The 17,060-nt window shown below is 37.8% G+C and overlaps 1 protein-coding gene across 1 annotated transcript in view; it reads right to left on the bottom strand.

Moving 5' to 3' along the window:
* The window catches only part of LOC126828111 (agrin), a 243,955-nt gene that overhangs the window by 19,897 nt on the left and 206,998 nt on the right, over positions 1–17,060 (bottom strand). Inside the window, exons 5-8 of the mRNA XM_056102221.1 lie at positions 15,311–15,526; positions 12,654–12,704; positions 7,025–7,240; positions 5,059–5,168 (exon numbers count right to left, since the gene is read on the bottom strand). Coding sequence (XP_055958196.1) covers positions 5,059–5,168; positions 7,025–7,240; positions 12,654–12,704; positions 15,311–15,526 — 593 coding nt within the window. The remainder of the gene's footprint in view (positions 1–5,058; positions 5,169–7,024; positions 7,241–12,653; positions 12,705–15,310; positions 15,527–17,060) is intronic.

A 17,060-nucleotide genomic window follows, 5' to 3' on the forward strand; every position in this document is an offset into this window, starting at 1 on the left:
AAACAATTAAAACAATATCATTATTGTACTAAGAGGCAACAATTTTAAACTGGTAAAACGATCGACAGATTTTAAAACCAGTTTACATTTAACGCATGAGAGAGAGAAAGGGGGTTTAACGTCCACTCAACACAAACTAGGTCATTTCGGGACTAACCTATGGTTCAACTTCATTTCAATAATTCACTAGCGCATAGGGGTCTTTAGCAGTAGGAGGAAACAAAACCATGCCGGTCGACTCAATGACAGACCTTGAAGAGATTATAATAAACACCGAGTATCTATCTATACAGCTGTGTCCTGTCTGTGATATAATATTAAATCACCAGCTATACAATAACTATGTCTATTAATGAAATTTCTACACATTGTCATCTCTATTATGTATAAATGTATAGACCAGAAATTCTATAAAGTCATACTCTGTTATTACACAACCAACATCAAACGTACTATCAATCGACTTTCTCTTTATGTTGTTATTCCTTCTTCATTAGTCCAGTCAGTACAGGGGATCATGTGGCTAAGCGGGTAAGACGCTGGCTCACTAGACTGGAGGTTGGATGTTCGATCCCTGCATTGGCTGAGAAAGTTCATCCAGATTTTCCAGCGTTGTTCTCCCTTGTCAGTGATGCAGGACGGAGGGGCTGACAAGGAAAGCTGTCTAGTCGTTCGGATGGGACAAAAAACCGAGGTCCCGTGTACACATTGGCGTGCACGTAAACGATCCCTTGACAGTTGGAATTCGATATAAGAGTAGGTCGTAGTGCCACTGTCCGGGCAAAATTTCCCTCATAGCACACTGTATGGCGTATGCTTGTCTTCACTAGCCCAGTCGGAGCAGAACAGTAGGACGTAATGGCTTTGTAGATTCTTCGTTCTCAATGATAATGGCTGCTACGAATTTCTGGGTGAGCTCTGATCAAACTCACTTGTACACCCTAATTTATACCCACTAATTTCTGCAGGTCTAAGATAACCTTGACGTTAATTTCCATCCCATATAATGGATAAAACTCTTTATTTCCCACCAAAGAGATAGGAAACATTACCTATTTTGGTCTACCAACCATAGGTCAATAAACAGCCAGAATTTGGTGGATATTTTTGACAATGATTATGATTTAACCAAAATATCACTGGGTTTTTTATGTATAACTATATATTCCCGTTCATTAAGTACGTGTGATTTAACTCTATAGACAGAGTAAAGTAACAATTTTGCAAAGAACCAAAATTGTCTCAAGGACCAAAGTGTTACAAATAATGACAGTTATTTCATCAATTTAAAACTAGAAGATGGGTTTCTGTTGCCAGGTAATAAAACACCCACCAACAACTATTCATAAATGCTTATTAAAGATATGAATTAGGGTCTCTGCTCCATCTAGGCTGGTTGGAGAAGGTGACAAATCCAGCTTTGTGGGAAGAAATTCCTACCCAAATGATTTCTTCATTTTCTGAAACAACTATGTCCCTAGTGTTCCAGAAAAATTTTCCCCGCCGATCGGAGTTGAGCAAAATTTTTTACAGCATTTTGAAATTTTGACCCCCTGGGTCAACATAATGAAACTGACAACCATTTATAACTTCAAAAATATCAATTTTACACCCTAGAAATGTATTATCAACATATAGGAAAGTGATACCAAGGATTCCAGAAATGATGTCAAAAATAACGTACGACGTCACCGTGACGTCAGAATACAAATTGGCGGAACTATGACGTCACTGTGATGTCAAAATTTAAAATGGCGGAGACGTGTTGTGAATAAAGCAATAACAGCAAGCAAAAAGACAAGAGGAACATTCTGGACACCATAAAATATTCATTCGGGTCATCATCAATAAAATCATCAAAATATTCTTCAGTTCTGATTTGTTCTGCCCCGTACCAAATTCATCTTCTAAATCGATGCTGATTTGTTGGCTATTCAGACAACCCTCCCCATGGCATCCTCCACGCGCTTCAACACATTTCAAACCATTCTTTGTACAAGAACGTGACGAGCATTGGTTTTTCAACGATTTACATTTACACCGAATGAAATTCAGAACGTTTTCTGGTGCTGATGGAAGAACAGTCGCGATGGGAACGTGTCTATTCTCTATCACTTGCCAACCCCAATTCACAGGATTGACGCCATCGTCTAGTTCATCCCAAATTCTAACCTGAACATGGACGCGGTGAGCATGCTGCTCGGCCGCGGCAGCTGTTGGAGGAAGTCTATTGATTTGAATGGAAATTTTTTTCAGCGATCATAGCTTTGTACCTTAGGTACCGGACTTTAGTTGTGACAATACATTACACAGAATAACCTTTCTCCAGCTTCAGATACTTCGGACTGGGAACTTCCAGGTGAAGCTATTGTCTAGCTTGCTTCCTGAAAGATATCACTGTTCGTATGTTTAAGACGTCCCAATTCACAGCATCCGAAACAACCAGAAGTGGTATCACACCCAGACCAGGCGTGAATGAACAATAAATTGTCTAATACAGTTTTATCCATTGCGCTGCAGACTGATTTTATGTTATAGGTGTTGCGCTTTTTGTCCAAGTGGCAAAGATGAATTGTCGCCATTTCTGGTTTCGCGTGGTGCAGTAATGAGACCAAAATATCTGGCGACAATTCATCTTTGCCACTTGGACAAAAAGCGCAACACCTATGACATAAAATCAGTCTGCAGCGCAATGGATAAAACTGTATTAGACAATTTATTGTTCATTCACGCCTGGTCTGGGTGTGATACCACTTCTGGTTGTTTCGGATGCTGTGAATTGGGACGTCTTAAACATACGAACAGTGATATCTTTCAGGAAGCAAGCTAGACAATAGCTTCACCTGGAAGTTCCCAGTCCGAAGTATCTGAAGCTGGAGAAAGGTTATTCTGTGTAATGTATTGTCACAACTAAAGTCCGGTACCTAAGGTACAAAGCTATGATCGCTGAAAAAAATTTCCATTCAAATCAATAGACTTCCTCCAACAGCTGCCGCGGCCGAGCAGCATGCTCACCGCGTCCATGTTCAGGTTAGAATTTGGGATGAACTAGACGATGGCGTCGATCCTGTGAATTGGGGTTGGCAAGTGATAGAGAATAGACACGTTCCCATCGCGACTGTTCTTCCATCAGCACCAGAAAACGTTCTGAATTTCATTCGGTGTAAATGTAAATCGTTGAAAAACCAATGCTCGTCACGTTCTTGTACAAAGAATGGTTTGAAATGTGTTGAAGCGCGTGGAGGATGCCATGGGGAGGGTTGTCTGAATAGCCAACAAATCAGCATCGATTTAGAAGATGAATTTGGTACGGGGCAGAACAAATCAGAACTGAAGAATATTTTGATGATTTTATTTATGATGACCCGAATGAATATTTTATGGTGTCCAGAATGTTCCTCTTGTCTTTTTGCTTGCTGTTATTGCTTTATTCACAACACGTCTCCGCCATTTTGAATTTTGACATCACAGTGACGTCATAGTTCCGCCATTTTGTATTCTGACGTCACGGTGACGTCATACGTTACTTTTGACATCATTTCTGGAATCCTTGGTATCACTTTCCTATATGTTGATAATACATTTCTAGGGTGTAAAATTGATATTTTTGAAGTTATCAATGGTTTTCAGTTTCATTATGTTGACCCAGGGGGTCAAAATTTCAAAATGCTGTAAAAAGATTTGCTCAACACCGATCGGCGGGGAAAAGTTTTCTGGAACACTAGGGACATAGTTGTTTCAGAAAATGAAGAAATCAATTGGGTAGGAATTTCTTCCCACAAATTTTCTATCTCGACCAGACTAATCTGGGATAATGCAGACTGGCATATACTGTTCAGTGTGCTATGAGTGAAATTTTGTCCGGACAGCTGTAGTACTACCGGACTTCTTTATTTGTTGTGTTCCTTGTGATCGTAAATAATACTACAGCAACAATGATTTCACAGCTTTATTAATAAACTGGAAATAACTTTGCAGGTTCCTCGTTCTCAAATATATAATGACTGGTAAGAATCTCTGGGTGAGCTCTAATCTAGCTCTCCCCTACACCCTAATTTATACCCCCTACTTTCCCAGGTCTTTAATAACCTTGACGTGAATTTCCACGCCATATAAGGAATAAAACTCTATATTTCCCACAACCAAGACAGGCAACATTACCTATTTTTGGTCAACCGACCATAGGTCAATAAACAGCTAGAATTTGTGGACTATTTTGACAATGATTATAATTTAAATAAAACATCACTGTTTTTTACGAACAACTATAACCACGTTCATTTAGTACTTATGATTTGACTTTATAGACCAAATTGAAGAGACAATTTTATAAAGAGCCAAAATTGTCTCAAGGGCCATAGTGCTACACAGCAACACTATGGTCCTACTTTTATTTTGAATTCTAACTGTCAAGGGTACTTTTATGTGCATGCCAACGTGTACATGGGACCTCGGTTTTTTGTCTCATCCGAATAACTGGACACTGTTCATTGTCAGGACCTCTGTGAAGCCACATCAGGATGATGATAAAGTAAAAATATTGCCATCTATGTCAACCATGAACTTTTAAATCAGAAAATGTCAGAAACTTTGGACTGAAAAGTGTTTTTTAAGGTTTGGATGACAGGGGTAATAACTCTGCAAATAAAACCCATTCATGACATTTAATTTTTATCATGTTTCCAAGCAAGCTGTGATTATGCACAGTTTCTTGGACTGGCTGCCACGGATTATAGAGAGAGAGAAATGGGGTTTAATGTCCAATTGACAGAAACTAGGTCATTTCAGGACTAACACATGGTTTAACTTTATTTCAATAATTCACTTGCGTGTAGGGGTCTTTAGCAGTGGGAGGAAACCGGAGGACCCATAGAAAACCCATGAGGTTGGACAGGCGACCACACTCCTTGTCACGTACAACCAGGGTAAACCCCGCAGTTGACTCAATGACAGACCTTGTGATACAGCGTGCACGTGCTAATCATTCGGTCATCTAACACCCCGCCACGGGTTATGGCTATCATTTTTAAAAACATGGTGTAAAAAAATGAAACTTACAGGTTCATATTGTTCTGTACATATTTTACATTCACAAGATGGCTGACCTTCCCTCTCCACACACTCGGCATCATATTCACATTTAAAATTTCTACATGGTACATCTCCTCCTGAAATAGTACGAACAATTCAAACGATGTTAATAATCTCAATAAAACAATCCATATTCTTTAATCGCAGGGAAAATACCTGTAAACACCACCGTCGCAGCTTGCAAGAATCTGTAATCAAGCAACCAGGTAAGGAAACAGGACAAAGCCCACTATTGTGACAAAGTACTTGTATCATATTAAGATTCATGTTCCTGAAGCAACGACTGCAAGTTTTACAACATCAGGACGTTGCTAGATTACTTTACAATTCCTGAACTTATAGCTACGTTACGTTATATGTTTACTAAACTGTTATCATTAAGATAGTGTTACACTATTGACAAAACAAGGTTTTTAGACAATTCAACATTTAGGTCACAGGGTTCTTTTAAAGTCCAACTCCAACTCTGATCCTAACCATAACAAATTAGCTCATATTGTAGTATTGGTACTATAAGCTCCTATATATATATATATATATAGAGAGAGAGATAGAGATAGAGAGAGAGAGAGAGAGAGAGAGAGAGAGAGATGGGGTTTAACGTCCACTCGACACAAACTACATCATTTTGGGATTAACATATGGTTCAATTTTATTTCAATAATTTGCTTGTGCGTAGAGATCTTTAGCAGTGGGAGGAAACCGGAGGACCGGAGAAAAACCACAAGGTTGGACAGGTGACGTACAACTGGGGAATCAAAACAAAGCCAGTTGACTCAATGACAGACCTTATGATACAACGCATATGTGCTAACCATTCAGCCATCCAAGCCACCTTGCTGCTATATAAACCAATTTGGTAAAAAACGTCCGTCCACCTGACAATTGTCCTATAAAACCAAGTCCGTTGGAAATAAATTCATATTAAGGAGCTGTCAATGAGGAACATAGGAAAAAATATTTGCAAATTACTTGGGGGTTGCGTCACCATAGAGATTTTTTTTCCAAATACGGTTTTGTCCAAGGGGATTTTATCTACAATGGATTTGTTGTACATAATCCACAAGTGAATTAGTGTTGCGGCTCAGTCCTCCCCTGTCTCTTTCATAAAGGAGTCAACTCTTTCACCCCCCCCACTCCAGTCGCTTTCATAAAAGAGTCAACGTTTTCAAAACCCAGTCTCCACTTTTTTATTCTAACATACAATAAGATACTGTGATATCTAAATATATAGCCGACTGATTTTAGTTGATAAGATTGTATCTAGCAGACGACCCGAGAAAAAATGAATACGAGTAGATTATTACATGTCTAGCTCCATCTTGAAACCTCTCCAAATTAAAAGTGATGTTTATTGTCTCGAACAATGAAGATCAGCCTTAGCTAAATTAAAAGTAATCTGTTATTGTAAACTTTAATTATGAGCTCTTGTATATATCCGAAATGGAGGGAGGAAATAACAGGAAAACGATGGCCGAGTTTGGGTCCAGACGACACGAGTTAAAAGGGTTATACAATATCCTGAAGTCGTCCACGCTAAAATCAGATTCTGGTTTTATATATATCTGATCATTACATTACGTTACTGTTTATTAACACAAGAAAATTGAACAGAAGATCCATTTGCTATTTTAGGTTATTTAATAACAATGTGGTTTTTAACGGCTTGTCAATCAATACTAATTTACCTACGATATATAATCAATCGTGTTTATTTATACCTTGCGTGAGACAGACATGGATCTGTTACGTATCTGAGCAGGTTCTATTAGATTCTAAATATGGCTACTACACCCACAGCCATCCATGTCAGTTCTAAAATCAACTTTAACAAAATCAAACTTTTAAAATATTCTATTCACACGCTTCAGAAGTCAAAATGTGAAAAATCACATATTACCAAGATAGAAATGTCTATTAATTTTAAACTTACCGCAAACTCCTGTATGAGCAACTGTGACAAATTTTTTGGTCAAACAAGACTTCCTACGTAATTCACACTCGTTATCGTAAGTGACACTGTCGTTACCACAGACTTGTCTCATCACCGGTTCACAGGGGGTGGGGCAGATACATGACGCGGATCCCTGTCTGTCTATACTACACTCCTCCTCGGGACCACACCTGATATCGTCACATGGATTATCACCTGAAATAATAAACAACAGGTTGAAACATGTGTACACCTGTGGACCACACCTGATGACGTCACATGGATTACTACCTGAAATAATAAACAACACGTTGAAATGAAATGGAGTTTAACGTCCTACTGTTCTGCTCCTATACTGGGCTAATGAAGACAGGCATATGCCATACAGTGTGCTATGAGGGAAATTTTGCCTGGGCAGTGGCACTATGGCCTACTCTTATATCAAATTCCAACTGCCAAGAGATCTTTTATGTGCATTCCAATGTATACACAGGACCTTGGGGTTTTTTTTGTCCCATCCAAACGACTAGACAGCTGTCCTTGTCAGGCCCTCCTTCCTGCACAACCACAGGTTGAAACATGTGTTCACAGTCGTTTATTCATTAACATCATAGACATGAACTTGAAACCGGTGACATAAATCATTTTTTGCGGTACCGTAAATCATAAATATTAGCGTACTCAGAATTATGATATTCTACATAACAGATTATTATAAAGAACCATGGTTATATTAAAGGGAATAGAAGATCGTAAGTTGGAATTATTTCCTATTGTTGACAACGACTTTAACTGACCCAGTTCGGGCCAGTCAGTTTCAAAATAAATTAAGAACCTTGCTCTAATTGCCTTATATCTATACATATACATCCCCCTCCCTCCCACGGCCCATTTGATGTGTGTGAAGCACCCTACCAGGGGAACATATCAATATTTTATCATATTTTTGGCACAATTATATGCCCACTTTAGTTTGATGATATCAAAAATGTTGAAATCTAAAATCATATAAATTTTATTCAAGCTGGTTTGATATAAGATAAGATATGTCGTTCATGCATTCGGTCGTTTTCTACTTTCAAATACCAAAAGGAAATGAATATGACTGGCCTTTAACTTTAATCGAATGCTTTCCTTCAATTGTCCCCAATCATGTTGATTTGAATAGTAAGGAGATATTTATTCTACTATCTGTTAAAACTAAACTGCGGAGGATTATTTTAAATTTACATAAATTCAATAGCGTCTATCTAATACATTATATATTGTCCTGCAGCCGAGGCCCGTATGTTTCCAATCGCTAAATGCCACTAAAATCATATTTTATTTTAAAGTCTATTTACAATATTCTAGCTATATTTTTAAATCATGCACTTTATTATCTATCGTAACAAACTATAATCATGCATAAAAAAAACTCAAATAAACAAGTGTAAAACAAAAAACAATCGAAATATTTTTCTTCCAGATCGATTCTTTTCCAAATGCTAGAGATCTCTGTATAATTGGTGCACCGTTGTGTGAAGTGTTGCGTGAATATGAGACACTATGGCTATTCCTAAATTTGATTTAAGTCGATAATGTTTCAACTTCTGAAATTTCCATGCTAAATCAATTACAATGCTCTGAAATTCAAAGAAATTTATCATTTATCAAATTACAGATCTGTAAAGAAAAATACAAACACGAAACCAAATACACGAATATACTTGTAACAAAGAATCTCTCTCTTTAAAATATACATCGTTACGATATCAAATCACTGAAATAGTAACCAATAGCAACCAAAAAACTGACAGAAACAACAACATCAAGAGTCCATCTGTGGGGGCAGAGGGAGAGAGGAGGGGGATAAAATCATAACACTACGAAACTGGACAAGACCTCTTTGTTCAGGGGACAGTCGCTGCTTATTACTACTAACGACTGCTTTTGAAATGTTAAAAGTTAACGGATGTAACAAGGCAGGAAGGTAATGAAGGCCAAGTGAGAGGGGTACACTGGTTTCAGATAACTCAGACAAAATAGTAATCTGATTAAAATACAGATCTATATTTTATTTCGGGTTTTTTTTACACTTTCGATGGCCTACACTACATGAAGAACTGACTGGTTCTACTGGGAGGTTGTAGCAGGGGTGGTACGAGCAGGTTTTGACCCTATGACGTAAGACATTGATTAATCAATCAGTGTTGACGTTTCTAGGGGTTTACACAGTACTGTGCATCGTAAGCCAAGAACTCGCTGTAACAGACCATTTCATTGGCTAATCCCTCACTTCAACCAGAACCAAGTTATATAACAACTCTTCCAGATTCTAGTGTTGTGTAGACAAGTAAAACAAAATTTTGAACTATAAAAAACAAAACGAAATAGGATCTGTGTTTTAATTAGATTGACAAAATAAATTCTGTTAAAACTTGTTGTTTGAATGTGTATGACTGTTCTATTTTTTTTTTCAACTTTTAAAATAAGTTCTGATTTTTCATCTCATCTATATACCGGTATTTAATTCAAAATCAACCAGCCATAGACAATCACAAGACACATGGTAACACCCAGTTGACCAATTAAAGTGCAAGCGTATGTTCAACTAGCCAATCAACAGTGGGCTGATAGCATTCTGGTGAACATGTGACTTGAAATTGTCTTTGATTGTATTTGGTTCCATGACTACAAATTAACGATAACACGAGTCATAATTCTTTTGCAAATCAATGGTTGGGACAAATAGGAAATGAGAGAGAGAGAGAGAGAAATGGGGTTTAACGTCCACACGACACAAACTAGGTCATTTCGGGACTAACATATGGTTTAATTTTATTTAGATAATTCGCTTGCGCGTAGGGGTCTTTAGCAGTGGGAGGAAACTGGAGGACCCGGAGAAAACCCCCGAGGTTGGACAGGCGACCGTACTCCTTGCCACGTACAACCGGGGATTCGAAACCACGCCAGTCGACTCAATGACAGACTGTATGATATAGCGCACGCACGCTAACCATTCAGCCATCAAACCCCCAAATAGGAAATGAAATGAAATTAAATGTGGATTAACGTCCTACTGTTCTGCTCCGACTGGGCTAATGAAGACAGGCATACGCCATACAGTGTGCTATGAGGGAAATTTTGCCTGGGCAGTGGCACTACGACCTAGTCTTATATCGAATTCCAACTGCCAAGGGATCTTTCATGTGCACACCAATGTATACATGTTACCTCGGTTTTCCGTCCCATCTGAACGACTAGACAGCTGTCTTTGTCAGGCCCTCCGTTCTGCACCACTGACAAGGGGAAACAATGCCGGAAAATCCTGATGAACTTTCTCGGCCAATGCAGGGATCGAACCCCTGATCTCCAGGGATGGGATAAATAAAACATTTGTTCATGATCATACACAAGAATAAATTTTGCGGGATCTGTGTGTACCCTTGATTCGGTCCTCTTTAATTTCCTGCCTTGTTCAGTCACCTAACATTCATAAGCTTTAAAAAGCAAAATATCACTGGAAATAAACACAGTCAGTTTAAAATTTACGATTCAAATAGCTATATGCCATCAAATTATTCTGTATTTCAATTGAGGTCTTCCTGGTAAACAATCCCTGCATATTTGAAAAAAAAGGTAACAACACTGCATGTCGTAATCCAATAAGAGTGAATAAAAAGGCAAAAAGATATCATTACGCAACCCTTCTTTGTATTTCTACAGAAAAAGAGCATAATAAAACTTTTTAAAATCTTCTCAACTTCCCATTCAAAAATGTCATTGATGTCAGATCTTCTAATTCTAATCAAAAAAGGTTTGATTTTCAGATTATTTTGAAATATTTTTTTAATTTTTGTACCATAAATTAAGGCCATTCAATATCAAATTTATTGAACTGGATTAGAGTGACTTTTAGAAAACTGAGAATGGTGAACAAAAAAAAAAATATATATATATATCATATTTATTTAATTTTGTGAAAAGTTGGAATTTGTGAGTATAAGAGTGTTCCATTCCTTATTGGTCTGAATATTGCGCAAAAACGATTGTTCCTATGTTGATCTTATTTCTTTTAAACAATTTACACTCCAATAATAAAAGTTAAATGAAATATTTTAAATAAATTGAATGAGTCACTGAAAGTCATTTGTATTTTTTCGACAATATCTAAGTTTTTCATGAGTTAATCCACGTTGAAATGAACTCAAAATTGATGACGTAAAATATAATCAAGAAACATAAAATGGAATTTCCAAGGAAGATATCCCCCTGGCTAAAATTATTTTTGTGAAAATTGATGACGTAGCAATTAATTAAGAAGTAAATAATAATATATCCAGTGGCGGCGCCAGCCGTCGGTGATTGGAGGGGCAAAGCTGGGGCAAAGTTCAAGGTTAAGGGGGCAAAGGCACGAGCTTCAACTAGGGGTAGGGGGCCTCCCCCAGAAAATTTTGAAAAACAGGTTGCCGGAAATGCAGCCTGGCAGTATTTCAGGCACTGATCGAGGAGGTAAAGTGTCAAATGAACAGACTTGCGAATCACGACGAAGCCCACTCACGAGCTTCAAAGTAGGGAGTCCTCCCCAAGAAAATTTTGAAAAATAGACTGCCGGAAATGCTGTCTTACAGTATTCTGTCAGGCACCAATCGTCGAGATAAATAGATCTGCCCAGATACCGTTCGTCGCCTAATCACTAGTTTATCCGACTAGAGAACAAAATGTCAAACGAACGGACTTGCGAACCTCAACGAATTCCCCTTGTGAGTGCCAAAGTAGCGAGTCCATTGGGGACCTCGCCAAGAAAATTTTGAAAAATAGACTATCAGAAATGCTCTACAACATGCAAGTTTATGACTGAGTGGGGATGTGGGATTTATTCATCATAGAAGGTATTGATTACCGAAACGTATCACAAATACTTTTTTTTAATTTCTAAAATCATTGGGGGGGCAAACAGAGGGCAGAGCAGATTAACGGGGGAGCAAATGCCCCCCCCCCCCCCTTGCCCCCCCCCCCCGGTGCCGCCACTGAATATATCCAAGGTAGATAATCATTTGGCTAAGATTAAAAAGAGGCCCATCAAAAGATTTTCAGATAAGATTATAGGTGGCACTGGTTTGATTTGAGCTTAACCCATTTATAGCATCTGCTGAGGATGCCGAATGTTGCCAAATTTTCAATTCATCATAATTTTGTAAAAACTGAAGGGAATTAAACCATTTTTAGAGTGAAATCCCTTTTAGAGATTTAACTTTCACAATATTGTAGTATCCGAGAGATTAATAATCCGTTGCCAATTTTCAATTCATGATAACTTTGTAAAAACTGAACGGAATTGAACCATTTTTGGAGTGAAACCCCTTTTGGAGATTCAACATTCATAATATTGTAGTCCACTAGAGATTAATAATCTAATAATCTGTAAAATGACAATCAGAGACTCGAAATATAGTGTCAATTCATGATAACTTTGTAATTACTGAACGGAACTGAACCATTTTTTGAATGATATTAGAAATATTAGAGATTCTAATTTCACAATATTGTAGTCTAATAATCTGTGAAATGATGATCAGAGGAACAAATCATGTGAAACGACCAATGAGAAAGGACTGGAAGAGATCACAGGAGAGAGGTAATTTACCATGTTTGTTATTATACTCATCTTGTACTGTTCCAGTTAGAACTCGGAGAGCTAATATATCAAAAATAAAATCTTTACATAAATCGCAAAAAACATAATAATATTCAAAATGACAATATAAATGCAGACACAATTCATAATCTACATCATTCAACAGACAATCGTCATTCCAAACACAATAATTTTTTTTATAATCAAAAAAAATACATAACTTAATATTCACAATATTTAACATTTTTTATAAATAAATTTCAATCTTTATCCCCCACCCCATTCCAAACACAATAATTTATTTTATAATCAAAAAAATATATAACTTAATAATCACAATATTTAACATTTCTCATAAATAAATTTATTTTTTTATCCCCCGCTCCCCCAAAATAAGCATGTAAATTTTCAACGAAAGAATAACATTTTTTACAATAACCATTTTATATCCGTACACTAAACAATAATAGTCATATTTTGACTCTCAATTAAATTAAATCATGCAAGCAATCAATAGTATCACCATCATCATGATATAGTATGGCCTTTAATACCAGACACCCACTATCACGATTCGTGCCACGATTGAAATCATGGTTTTAATCGTTGAGTAATCGTTGTGATCCTATCAGGTCTTATCATATATTGAGGTCAGTCATAGCAATCGTGTCGATCGTATCTGAACGTATCTGCATGTAGAAGATTGTGGAGAGAGAGAGAGAGAAATGGGGTTTAACGTCCACTCGACACAAACTAGGTTATTTCGGGACTAAAATATGGTTTAATTTTATTTACATAATTCGCTTGCGCGTAGGGGTCTTTAGCAGGGGAGGAAACCGGAGGACCCGGAGAAAACCCATGAGGTTGGACAGGCGACCCTACTCCTTGCCAAGTACAACCGGGGATTCAAAACCACGCCAGTCGACTCAATGACAGACTTTATGATACAGCGCGCGCACGCTAACCATTCAGCCATCCAACCCCCCCAAAAGATCGTGGACTCAATAGGGACAATCCTATCGTAACGCAACGCACGACAGTGGGAACCTAGCAATACTCCAGATTTTCATATTACAGAGGAATCTCCGACCTGTGAGAGAGAGAGAGAGAGAGAGAAATGGGGTTTAACGTCCACTCGACACAAACCAGGTCATTTCGGGACCAACACATGGTTCAACTTTATTTACACAATTCGCTTGCGCGTAGAGGTCTTTAGCAGTGGGAGGAAACCGGAGGACCCGGAGAAAACCCACGAGGTTGGACAGGCGACCCTACTCCTTGCCACGTACAACCGGGGATTCGAAACCACGCCAGTCGACTCAATGACAGACTTTATGATACAGCGCGCGCACGCTAACCATTCAGCCATCCAACCCCCCTCGACCTGTGAGAGTTGTCTGCCTTATATGCAAGTATTGTTTACAGCGCCATTGTTTAATTCCTATTAAATATTGATTTTGTAATAGGGGCTGGAATTCCATCAAGCGACTGCTCATAGGAGCAAAGTACATACTCGTAGGTGAGATGGTTCCCTCTAGGGAGTCAATCTCTGAGAAAATTTTGAAAAATCAGTGTGTCAATGGTGTTTTGTGGTACATCCCTCCTAACCCAATATCCTGCGTCTCCACCACTGCATGTACACCATGTGGTAAATAAATAAATAAATACACACGTTTACCTACGAGTATGCAAGTTCGGTATTTCCTTAAAGGCCATCATAAAAGCTTCATAAATTTTTGAAATAATGTAAGTAATTCACGTTTATCTTCGAGTATGCAAGTTCGGTATTTCCTTAAAAGCCATCATAAAAGCTTCATAAATTTTTGAAATAATGTAAGTAATTATGTCAATATATACTTTCCATAAGTCTAACATGAACCCGAATGTCAATATTACCTGCAAAAGTTAAATTTCAACGTTACTAATTTCAGCTGTTCTTCGTGAGTAGTCGTAACTTTTCGTCAATAAATGATACATGACGTCATTTTAGTCTTTATGGTTATAGAAATATAGACTGGAATATGAGCAGAAGGATTAAAATGACATCACAGATTGTTTATTGACGGAAAATTACGACTACTCACGGAGAACAGCGGAAATTACTAACTTTGAAATTTAACTGTTGCAGGCAATATTGACATTCGGTTTCGTGTTATACTTATCGAAAGGACATGTTAACATAATTACTTGCTTTATTTAAACAAACATTGAAGCTTTTCTGGTGACCTTTAATACTTCTTCCCTAAATGAAGACTAAATCACGACAACTACCAAGTCAAAACAATTTAAGAAACACAAAGCAATCATCTTCTTGGTTTTTCTCGCAAAGCATTAAACGAAAAGCAACCAATTTATCTATATGAATATTCATTCCATTTCCCTGGAGTAATAAAATGTTCAGATTTTTCGACGAGTACGCTTCAAATCTTCGATTGGATCATTCCAATTTGTGAGTCAATTTTACGCCCTGCATACAAATATCCTTGTAATAACCCTATCCGTATGGCAAATTTATGACTTGCCTAGAATATGGCATATCGGTAATAAAGCATATCAGTGCCGATTTATGGCCTCAAGCTGAATCAATCACGTTATTTATGAGAGGAAGAAATATTTATTTACGACTTGAAATCATGAATTTCATTACTAAGAGTTTTACTACAAACCTGTGCTGCATTTTCCTTTGTAAGTAAGATGTATTTCTTTTCGTGCCTTGCAGGCTTCTTTTTTAAGCATACATTCGTTACTATATGTCCTGCCATCACTACCACAGACAGGTTCAAAGTCCTCGTAACATATAAAATTACATTTGCATATTGGTTTTCTGAGTTCGTCAAGTTGACAAACCTGAGGCTCTTTACACTTATTTTTCTCGCACGGATCTGAAAATAAAAACCAATCACCAAATAAATAAAAGCCATAACCAATTTTTAATGAAATAGAGAAAGGGAGAGAGAGAGAAATTGGGTTTAACGTCCACTCGACACAATAATTCGCTTGCACCTAGGGGTCTTTAGCAGTGGGAGTAAGCCAGAGGACCCGAAGAAAACCCACGAGGTTGGACAGGCGACCCTACTCCTTGTCACGAAATAGAGAAAGGAGGGGTGATATTACCGAGATCTCATATAAGAACAACCAATCAGATTTTTTTTATCATATTGTCTTCTTGAGCTACATGGGGATCACGTGGCTAAGTGGGTAAGACGCTAGCTCGCTAGCCTGGAGGTCGGGTGTTCGATCCCTGCATTGGCCGAGAAAGTTCATCCAGATTTTCCGGCGTGGTTCTCCCTTGTCAGTGATGCAGGACGGAGGGGCTGACAAGGAAAGCTGTCTAGTCGTTCGGATGGGACGAAAAACCGAGGTCCCGTGTACACATTGGCGTGCACGTAAAAGATCCCTTGGCAGTTGGAATTCGATATAAGAGTAGGCCGTAGTGCCGCTGTCTGGGCAAAATTTCCCTCATAGCACACTGTATGGCGTATGCCCGTCTTCATTAGCCCAGGTTAGGAGCAGAACAGTAGGACGTTAAACCCCATTTCATTTCATTTTCATTTCATTTCTTGAGCTACATATACATAAGTCATCTTAACTATCATTTTGTTCAACATATTCCAGGTTAAAATTGAAAATGTTTTTCTCCCAGTAGAGAATATAAAAATGAATTTGACCGAAAACTGCACTTGAGCCCGAAAACTGCACTTGTGCCCTGAAAATTATATCCTTATTACTGTCTTCGTTATTTTTGCCTGAAATAACCTGATTTTTCGTGAATGGAGACATTTGAACCACCCCCAAACCCTGCCTAACACACATCTATTTTATTATTTCTTTATGTTAACTTTGAGTTTCTAAAAAAAAAAAAATAAATAAAAGAATTTGATTGGTCATTGTCAAAAAAAGGTAAAAGACGGCCATGTTCCACAATCTACAAGGACACCACCACGCTACTGTATATACCACACCACCAAACAGCTACGTATTATACTAATAATTTGTTCATTTATACAAAATCCAGATAAGACGGTTTACAAAGTTGAGATATATATATGTCTTTAAAACTGAGTAAAGAAACAAAGATATATATATATGATAGACCTCATTAACAAACAGATCTACATATTATAAAACAATCTGATCAAATTCTCAATGGATAACTCCCCAAAACATGGCAATACTATATACCGGAAAACACTGAAAAACACCAGAAAACACTAGAAAACTACCGGAAAACACCATGTTATACAGAATACCGGAAAACACTGTAAAACCACTAAATACCAGAAAATGCACTAAATACCGGAAAACACCCTAAATAGGTAACCAGAGTCTGGTCCTCTGTTTGCGAGGAGTTAGGGTTAGTAGGGTTAGGTTTTTCCGGTGTTTTCCAGAGGACCAGGCTCCGAGTTACCTATTTTG

The sequence above is a fragment of the Patella vulgata genome, chromosome 7 (genome assembly GCF_932274485.2).
Source record: "Patella vulgata chromosome 7, xgPatVulg1.2, whole genome shotgun sequence".
Classification (NCBI taxonomy): Eukaryota; Metazoa; Mollusca; class Gastropoda; family Patellidae; genus Patella; species Patella vulgata.